Source organism: Aegilops tauschii, chromosome 3 (genome assembly GCF_002575655.3).
Source record: "Aegilops tauschii subsp. strangulata cultivar AL8/78 chromosome 3, Aet v6.0, whole genome shotgun sequence".
NCBI classification, from domain to species: Eukaryota; Viridiplantae; Streptophyta; class Magnoliopsida; order Poales; family Poaceae; genus Aegilops; species Aegilops tauschii.
Window position 1 is genome coordinate 110,476,037 of NC_053037.3, and position 9,836 is coordinate 110,485,872.

At 51.1% G+C, this 9,836-nt stretch overlaps 1 protein-coding gene and 1 long non-coding RNA gene across 2 annotated transcripts; one reads left to right on the plus strand and one right to left on the minus strand.

Moving 5' to 3' along the window:
* Positions 1–492: 492 nt before the first annotated feature.
* On the plus strand, positions 493–4,708 carry LOC109739344 (cytokinin dehydrogenase 2-like). Its single transcript, XM_020298432.4, has 3 exons — positions 493–1,233; positions 1,319–1,755; positions 3,768–4,708. The coding sequence occupies exons 1-3, from the start codon at positions 612–614 to the stop codon at positions 4,350–4,352; spliced, it is 1,644 nt and encodes a 547-aa protein (XP_020154021.1). The 5' UTR covers positions 493–611; the 3' UTR covers positions 4,353–4,708.
* Positions 4,709–7,949: 3,241 nt separating this feature from the next.
* On the minus strand, positions 7,950–9,249 carry LOC141020944 (uncharacterized). The gene is made up of 2 exons (XR_012180940.1): positions 8,394–9,249; positions 7,950–8,321 (listed from the first exon to the last, which is right to left on the minus strand). It is a non-coding gene; the product is annotated as an uncharacterized lncRNA (long non-coding RNA).
* Positions 9,250–9,836: the final 587 nt, after the last annotated feature.

Genomic DNA, 9,836 nt, shown 5'->3' on the forward strand with positions numbered 1-9,836 from the left:
CAGAGGCGGAGCTAGCATCGGATTATGCCTAGGGCTAAGTACCTTGAATGATGCACTTTGAAGTTCTTTTTGTACTTTTTAGGGAGAAATTACAAGTTCCATTGTTACTAGGCCTAGGGCTAATGCCCCCACTTGCTATAGGCCTGTCTCCGCCCCTGTGTGCGTGCGTGCGTTCAAGGGGTAAGTGTATTTGTGTATCTATAAGCGCTCGCATCTGTATTGTTTTTGAAAGAAAAATGATCGGCCGGGTACAAATTCTTACAGCATAGATTTGGAAGATCTGTAGACGTATCTTGTGTTCTTTTGTTACTGTTCGTCCATTCACTGTACGTACATAATGCCATGATCGTAAAGTACGTACGGCACAATCAAGCAAGAATCTTTGAGTCTCTGTCCTTTCGATCTCATACACTCGCTCCCCCAACCCCAAGTCGTCGGTCCTGCCATCTAGCTAGCTAAGTTGTCTGCCACACTCGATCGCAGCCTCTCTCCATAGGCACCATAGGCACGGCGCGCGCCGGTTATTTATAGCCCACCCCCCGCAAGAGAAGAGACACAAAAACACAGAGATCGATCGATCGATCACTCTAGCTAAGACACACACGCAGGAGATGATCATGGCTGCTCTCTTCGTGCTCGGCTGCTTCCTGCAGACCGTCCAGACCGCACGGGCTGACGCCGACGCGCTCGCGTGGACGCCGGCCTCCCCTTTCCGCGACGAGCTCCGCGACCTCGGCGTCGCCGCGCTGATCCGCGACGACGCCGAGGCCACCGCGCTCGCGTCCACTGACTTCGGCAACGTGACGGTCGCGCTGGCGGCGGCCGTGCTCTATCCGTCGTGCCCCGCCGACATCGCCGCGCTGCTGCGCGCCTCGTGCGCGCGCTCGTTCCCGTTCCCGGTGTCCGCCCGGGGACGCGGCCACTCCGTACGTGGCCAGGCGGCCGCGCCCGACGGCGTCGTCGTCGACATGCCGTCGCTCGGACGCCTCGGCGGAGGCTCCACTGCCTCCCGCCTCTCCGTGTCGGTTGAAGGCCAGTACATAGACGCCGGCGGCGAACAGCTCTGGGTGGACGTGCTGCACGCCGCCCTCGCGCACGGCCTAACGCCGCGTTCGTGGACCGACTACCTCCATCTCACCGTCGGCGGCACGCTCTCCAACGCCGGCATCAGCGGCCAGGCCTTCCGCTACGGCCCCCAGATTTCCAACGTCCAAGAACTGGACGTCATCACCGGTGAGTACGCTGCGTACATGCACGCTTCATACTTCATTGATGACAGCACGTTCACTTACGTTCTTGACTACTTGTAAATATGTAGGGCTCGGAGAGATGGTGACGTGTTCGAAGGAGAGGAACTCCGACCTGTTCGACGCCGTGCTGGGCGGGCTTGGGCAGTTCGGCGTCATAACGCGAGCGCGCATACCGCTCGTGCCCGCGCCGACGAGGGCGCGCTGGGTGCGCCTCCTGTACACGGGCGCCGCCGCACTCACCGGCGACCAGGAGCAGCTCATAGACGTCGAGCGTGCCAACGCGCTGTCCGGGCTCATGGACTACGTCGAGGGCACGGTCCTCGCGGACAAGGGCCTGATCGGGAGCTGGCGCTCGCCGTCGCCGTCGTCATCGTCCTTCTGCTCGGAGCCCGACGCCGCAGCGCGCGTCGCCAAGCTCACCGAGGAGGCAGGCGGCGTCCTCTACTGCCTTGAGGGAGCTCTATACTACGGCGGCACGGCCGGCGGCGAGCCCGACGTCGAAAAGGTAATAAACGACCACCTTTGTCGGTGCGGGTGCCCGTCGTGTAGCGCTGGTAAAGGTAAACTACATGGGACCCATCGAGTCATGGGATCGTGACTTTTGGCCTCCTATGACGTGGATGCATGCGTGCATGGCTCAAGCTTGCATGCAGATCCGTGCACCACCAACGTCGTAGTACGTACTTGGCCTAGCCTCTCCCTGCCCTTGGAAATGCGCATCTCACTGCCTTTTCCGTCGGAAAAATATTTTTTTGTTGCTTTCTCACTGTTTTCCAAACTTCATAAAAAACACAGGTAAAAATTGCAGTACAGCACGTGTGGCATTTTAGAAAACGTGTGCAGGCTATTTATATAGAGAGATGACGGGAGCTAAAATAAAACAATGCCAATCTATGATTAGATTTCTGGTAACGAATTTATTAGGAATCCGCTAAGTTCCACATCATCGAGACTGCTTCTTTTTTTTTGAGGATCAATGCCGCCGCTTTATTTCACCTTAACTGAAACTAGGAATGTCGTCCAAAAGAAACTCCAGAATGTGCTCTGGGGTACAGAAAACCAAACTTTACAAAGACTCTCACCTAAACCTAACTTAGCTAGCTTATCAGCGGCTCTATTGGCATCACGACCATTCCACGCCACTTTAACTTCCAAGAAAGGAAGGAGCAAGTTTTTAACTTCCTGGACATGAGGGCCGAATCATCAAGACTGCTAAGGTGGTACAAATCATATGTGCAGAAACTTTTCTTTTAGTTACCTATTAAAAAACTTTTCTTTTAGCCGAAAACAATAAAGCAGTATGCACACAGTTTCTCATTCTAAAGCTATAATTGCACAATGGTAAATGCATACTCTTTTTTGCATTGAGTTGATCCAAAGGCTCACTACGATGACCACTGTGAGTTGCGAGTTTATATTATGAGATCCATAAGCCTCTCACAACAGTAGAAAATATACCTTTGCCAGAATTATATAAGTGCATCCATGTCGACATATAAGCTTTTGAGAATCGATCAACAGTATTTCCATGGAGTGTTATATCTGTTAGCCAGTACACCTAGTAGGCTAGCGCACGAACAAGCTAGATCCGATGTATGGGATGGGACAGCGACCTTACATGCAGATGCCTGGCCTACATGCTCTACCACTTCCATGCATATACACGTCACACTGTGCCCGCCACCAATTGCTCAAAAAGTAAAACTCGCTCGTTCACCTTTTAATAATTTGTACGGTATTTGTCCTGGTCTCTTGCGGAGTAGATGCCTGAAAAAGTCAGCATAATGGTGGCACGTCCTTAAATTCATAACAGTTTTGTTAAGTCTCCGTCGACTGATACTTCGTTATGTCTAAATCGATGCTATCTTCTAAAAATACATGGAGATTCGTACGAAAATTTTATTTTTGGCTTTTTCCTTTTTCTTCTTGTATACTAGTATATCACTTGACCTAGACACATGGAGGCAGATTTTTGGTCTATGGGGACATCTACAACCTATATGAAAAAAAAATCTAGTAATTCAACAAAAAGTTAAAAATAATTTGACATTTTATTGTACTCGTGAGAAAAAAATCCACAAAAAGAAAATCTCCCTTTGACTTCTTTTCAAAAAAGACAATTTTTTGGCTAAAATAGTGAGAATAGTGACCTATAATAGCAAATAATTTTTTCTTTTTTGTTGTGAAGTCAACTTTGGTTTTTCTTGAAAATTTATATACTAGTGCAAAAGTAAGTTAACTTTTTTTGTTAAAATAGTTCTTACCTATTTTGATTTTTTGTTAAAATGTTAAAAAAATTCCATATAAGATGCATATACGACCAAGAACCAAAGTGTATTTCCCCTAGACACACCCTTTTCATAATGTAGTACTACTACATTGACACGCCGGCCGATAGTCTCATGCATATGCATATGGATATGCATGCATGCGTAAAACTGTTCACTGTGGAAAGTTAAATTTTTTTTAGGGAAACAGTGTGAAAAGTTATTGACTGGTGCATGCATATACATGCAGAGGCTGGAGACGCTACTGCGTGAGCTGCGGTACGAGCGGGGCTTCGCCTCCGTGCATGACGTGTCGTACGTGGAGTTCCTGGACCGCGTGCGCGACGGCGAGCTCAAGCTCCGCGCCGCCGGTCAATGGGACGTGCCGCATCCCTGGCTCAACCTGTTCCTCCCGCGCTCCCGCGTCCTCGACTTCGCCGCCGGCGTCTTCCACGGCATCCTCCGCCGCGGCACCACCGGCGCCATGGGACCCGTCCTCGTCTACCCCATGAACCGGAACAGGTGGGACGGCGACATGTCGGCGGTGTTCCCGGAGGAGGAGGAGGTGTTTTACACGGTTGGGATCCTCCGGTCGGCCGTGTCCGATGGTGATCTTGCGCGCCTGGTGAAGCAGAACGACGAGATCTTACGGTTCTGCGAGGAGGCCGGGATACGATGCGTGCAGTACCTGTCGTACTACGCCGACCAGGCCGGGTGGGAGAAGAAGCACTTTGGTCCGGCCAAGTGGGCCAGGTTCGTGGAGCGGAAGAGGAAGTATGATCCCAAGGCGATCCTGTCCCGTGGCCAGAGAATTTTCACCTCCCCGCTGGCTTGATCGCGGAGCTGATCCATGCATGGGTCCGGACTCCCGACCTAGCTAGAGCCTGTTGTTATCATGAAATGTCAGAAGGACCGGATATGGTTTGAGTTTACTGCAGGTTGGTATACTAGCTTAGTTAGCGCAGTCCTGGTAGCTGCTTATTGCATGTTATGTCGACGTTAATTAATTATTAGTATGTCATGCAATCATGGCATGGATGGCGTATGTGATAGAACATGTTATGTCTCGGTATATATTTGGTTTCCATGCAAGTTAATCAAGACGCTCGATCAAATGTATCGGTTCCTTCCTTGGAATAGTGTGGTACCAATTCTCCCGAAGGAAGGAAACCAAGCATCTCATCTAAACAATTTATTCCGGAAAAACGTACGCATGCGTCGAACTGATTAAGACAAATCTGCGTCGATCGAAACTTATCATGCGACACCCACAGTGATACGCGCTGTACTATCATCATCGCCGATCAGTTGCTTGACGGATATAGCCGGATCCAAGCAAGATCTCGGGTGTGAATGTGCTGCCTGCCTCTGAAAGCAACGGGACAGCGACCAGTCAAAGTCCATGACCGCATTCAGACCGTAGCCGGCCAGCTATAGCGCTGAGGCATGCAGATGCAAACAGGCAGCTAGCTGTCTCCGCCCGCCTGCGTTAACGCCGGCCAGCTACAGAGGTCTACTTTTTCTTATCAGTTATGATCACTGTTCGGTCATAAACTAACGTTCTTTAGGGCATCTCCAACGGGACCCGCAAATTTCCTCAGGCGCATTCGTCAACGGATAGGGGATGCGTCATCCAACCGTAGCCGCATAGACAATAACTCGAAGCAACCGGCTAAAATTCATGGAAACACGACCAGGTTTCCATAAAAACATGATGGATTTCATTACATTTACATCAAATAAGTGAGACGTGAAAACACCCGATCCCATTCCAACCTCGATATATATGTGGAATCGTCTTGTGACATATGTACTGAAATTGTTCGGGAGGCACGGTCAAAGCCCAGAGAAAGAGCAAGAACTAAAGAAAGCGTTAGCGCATTGGACTCGAAATCCAAATTGTGCTAGCTGACAAAGTAGTGCTAGTCCGGCTCTGTAGGTATAATTAATACCTAATCAAATTGGTCGCCCGCAGATTCTTTTGTCTTCCTCATGTCCGGCAGCCCGATCACCGGGCTGCCGGGAGCCCCGGAGGTATATATATGCTTCAACGCAAAAGGACGACTCGCTTCCCCGCCGCTCATCAGGGTGGAAATCCCGGCTGATGCTTCAGCGGGAGGGGAAGGAGACGCTCCGCTTCCGTGGAGCCCATGTGGGGTCGATGATGGTCCGCACTGAAGAAAAACCGGGCAAGACACCGGCTGTGTACACCGGCTTAGCCTCGGGGTGGCCTTCATGGGACCCAAGCGGCGGCGGCCTTTCGTGTTCTACTTCTCCTTAATGATCCCGACAGACGCGGACGCGCTGGCCACCGATTCGCCGATCTACGTGCACTTGGCTTCTGTCTTTGCCTGCATGGCCCGGGCGCAGGCACGGGAAGCGCGGGCACAGGCGCAGTAGGCGCGACCACAGACATGGGAGGCGCGGGACGACGCTGTGTGGTCAACGACAGCAACGATGCCCGTGCCGTTGTGCCCCCCGCCGTGTCGGGATGGAGCAACTCGCCACTTCTCCGCGAGCTGGCTTCGAGCGACGAGTTGTTGAACCACGCGCCAACTTGGGCGGCAACTGGCTCCGTTGGGCTAGGCGAGGGAGGTGGAGCAGTGAGCTGCCTCGCTCGGCGGGCGACCCAGACGGCTTTTATGCTGGAGAGCAGCTCTTCTGGCTCGTCAGATGCCATCGAAAGAATGGAGAAAATGGTGAAGGAGGAGATGAGAGCGGTAGAGTGGTGCGATTTTTGCCCGGCGTCTGGCCTCATTTAAATAGAAGGTGGGCGGGAGGAGCTCGGCCGGCGTTGCATTTAATGCCGGCTCGCTCCTGAATGGACGTGTGGCCGAAGTAGATTTCTCGACTTCACGCGGGTTTAATGGAGGCGCTTGAATGCAGCGAGGAGGCGTGTTCATCCGGGCGTGTAGCAGGCAGCGCCCTTGGCCGGTGCGCGGCTTCAACGGCGGAGGCAGCGAGAGGTCACGTCCGTTCTGAGCCGCCTTCAATGTGGCGCGACGCGCTTTTATAGCGGCATGCATGAATGCGGGCAGGTGGCACCGAGGGAGGGGGGAGCGCGTGGGAGGAGGGAGCTATTTTTGGTGGGCCAGGGCGGTCAGAAGCGGCCTTGGGATTGGTCCGGACGGCAGCAATCCTTCCCACTTTTGTCTTTAGTTTGTGAGAGAAAACGCGTGCGGACCACGCTACAGACAGATAAAGGACTGTGTTGGATGACTTCTGCGATCCGAATAGTTGCGAGAGGTTTGAGGGCCAGCGTTGGAGATGTCCTAGTGTTCTTTGTAGTGTCCTTATTGAAATTGAAATTCTCTGAAGAAAAAATGTTGATAAGCTAGCTGGCGGGCTAGACGGTTTCACGCATGACGAGATCGTGCGACGGGTTCTAAAAAAAAAAAAGATCGTGCGACACGAGCGACTGGACCGACTAGATTGATTGACCCGCAGCAAGATGTGACGGGCCAAAGGAACGCAATTTGCATCTGAACGTCTACGCGCGCGATCGACCGATGCGACGTGATGCCAAGTTGCCAACGAGTGAAATCTGAAATCAATCTTGTGGTTATAGGCGTAGTCGCAAATGAACCCCGACCTTTAAATCCCGAAACTCCATACCCTGAACTATCTGATCCCGGACATTTTTATCCTTATGTGCGTATCCAAACGGTGGGATCTGTACGTGGCTGGGAACCGGCTGAGTCAGCACCTGCGGGTGGGGCCTGAGGCTATACCTGGTCGAGCCGGACCAACTCGCTGACCCCCTCCTTCCAGTTCGCCCCTTCCTCTCCCACGAGGCGACTCTGTTCCTCGTCCACGGCAGCGACGGCGACGAGCGGATGATCGCGGCGGCCGCCGACGACCACTACAGCACAAAAGAGCAAGGTATGCCTAGTGCTATGGGAACTAAACCTGAGAACTTGTTCTATTTCAATGCTGCCAAAAATGAGCATGGGTTCAGTTTATTTGTTGCTGCCAAAAATGAGCATGAGTTCAGTTTATTTTGTTGCTGCCAAAAAGAGCATGATTCATTTTATGTTGTTGCTGTCAAAAGTGAGCATGCGTTCAGATAATTATGTTGCTGTCATAAATGACCATGGATTCAGTTAATTTTGTTGCTGTTAAAAAATGAGCATGGATTCTCTAGTTCTGCCAAAAATGAGCATGAATTCAGTTCATTACTGTGAACATTCTCTATGAGTAAATGTTGCTCTTCTACAATTTATTTTCTTGCTGTAAAAAATGACACTTCCAACCTGACAAAATTTTGCAAACTGAATCGGGGTACACTGTTGAAAATTCAGTACATTTCCTCACTATTTTTCCAAACTGAATTCAGTACATTGCCTTACAAAATTCAGTACATTGCCTAAATTTTTTTGCTAACTCAATTCAGTACATTGCCTTTCAAATATTCAGTCCATTGTCTGGCAAATTTTGCAAACTGAATTTCATTCAATACATTTCCTGACAAAATACAGTACATTGCCTCACATCCATTTGTAGCAAATGAACTAGGATAAGATCATCCCTAGAACTAAACCTTATACAAATATCAGAAAGCCACACACCAACATCAACCCTTTCCTAACTAAATTGTCTCTAATTGATGCACCAGCTCCACTATCTCTTGCAGTTTGTTCTGTTGTCTTCTGCATTTCCACACGCAATGCACCAGCACCTGCATCTCCATCTGTACATAATGCTGCAACATCATCCTCTAGCTCCGTACCCTATCTCGAAGATCTCCTAGCAATACACGCAGGAATGGAGATGTTGGGTCGTCGTGCCACTGTATGAACCCATGCTGTTCAAAAGACAGAAGTTTATAAGACAAAGAAATTGAACAGAGCATAGGAGGACAGAGCACAGAGCATACCTGAGCTTCGACGCATGAATAATATCTCCGTCCAGGGTTCGCCACACTCCATGATATCCACCGCGGCGCCTTCCTCCCGCAGCGGCCGCAGAAAACCGCCGGCTCGTACTCCATCGGCTGCTCACGATACGGCACCGGCGACCGAGCTGCAGCGCCTCTCCGTCGAATCGCTCCGCCGTGTGAACAGGCGGAACCAATCGACGACGACGACATGCCGCGGCCGCCGACAACCGCCGCCCTCTCTCAGTCGCCTTGCTCTGGATCGAAGTAGCCCCCTTTACTCTCTCGCCGTCGAACCCTAGAAAAATTCCTCATCCCCGTCCGCTATTAAAAAGAGAACCGCCCGAGCACAGGTGGCATTATTAATTTGGAATCCCACCCTCAAACGCTGCCACGTCAGCAGATCCTGGCCTAAAATGAGCTTAATAGTAAAAAGTCCGGGATTAGAGAGTTCAGGGTACGGAGTTCCGGTATTTGAAGGTCGGGGTTCATCTGCGACTACGCCTACAACCACAAGGTTGATTTCAGACTTCACTCGTTGCCAACTCCTCCTAGCTTGCTACAGCTGCACCGCACCGGTTCCCTGCCGTATCTCGCTGCGCCAAATCGGATGGTACTTACGTCTATAAGGTGCTCGCCTCTCGCTGTCTCCCCATGGTATACAGTGCTGTCTCACTGTTCCATATATAGCCAGCTAGCAGCTGGAGACGATTTGATAGCTGACTAGATGTGACGAGGATCCGCAGCACACTATGAGCGAAAGCGCGCAACAGGTCAAGTGCAAAGGTACTATACCGAAGGTAATTAAAGTCGACCCGTGCACCCAAATCTTCTCTTTCTCTTCCCTGGGTGCAGCTGCACGGGCACACAGCTACTCCAACACGGTCCTGTAGTTTGGACTCACTATTCGTTCATGGATGTGTTTGGCATGATACAGGAACCGGCCATCCAACGCATGCCCGAAACGTGCATGCACGTGTCCAACGTAGATTGAACAAACCGCATGAATTACATACAAACCAAATAATTTTCGTGTAAACCAGACAAAGATCGACATATTACAATTAAACCAAACAAGTTAAACTAGAATTGAAAAAAAATTAGAAAAAACTAAATCAGGGATCTGACGGCTGATGGCAACCACGCACGCATGCCCGCCCTGTCCGGTAAGACCTACGCCGTCGTCCAATCAGTTGTCGTGGAATCGCTGCCATGCTCCTTTCGGCGGCCGATGGGTGCGTAGGCGCTACAGCCCTGATTGGCCGCCGCCTGCCGCTCGGCTTCCTCTGCTGCCATGTACATGGCCGCGTAGGCAAAGGACATAGCTCTGTCGCACCCACCTCTCACCTTCCCTTTGCCGCCGATGAAGGAGGCGGCGTGTAGCGACTCGGTCACACTGGTCTTAACGAGTTGGTCACTGAGGCAGACCTGTAGCAGACATAT

Bases quoted from the DNA above. Each gene is read 5' to 3' on its own strand.
- LOC109739344 (XM_020298432.4), top strand. From the start codon at position 612: ATGATCATGGCTGCTCTCTTCGTGCTCGGCTGCTTCCTGCAGACCGTC. The intron at 1,234-1,318 runs GTGAGTACGCTG...GTAAATATGTAG, and splicing joins AGAACTGGACGTCATCACCG to GGCTCGGAGAGATGGTGACG. The intron at 1,756-3,767 runs GTAATAAACGAC...ATATACATGCAG, and splicing joins GCGAGCCCGACGTCGAAAAG to AGGCTGGAGACGCTACTGCG.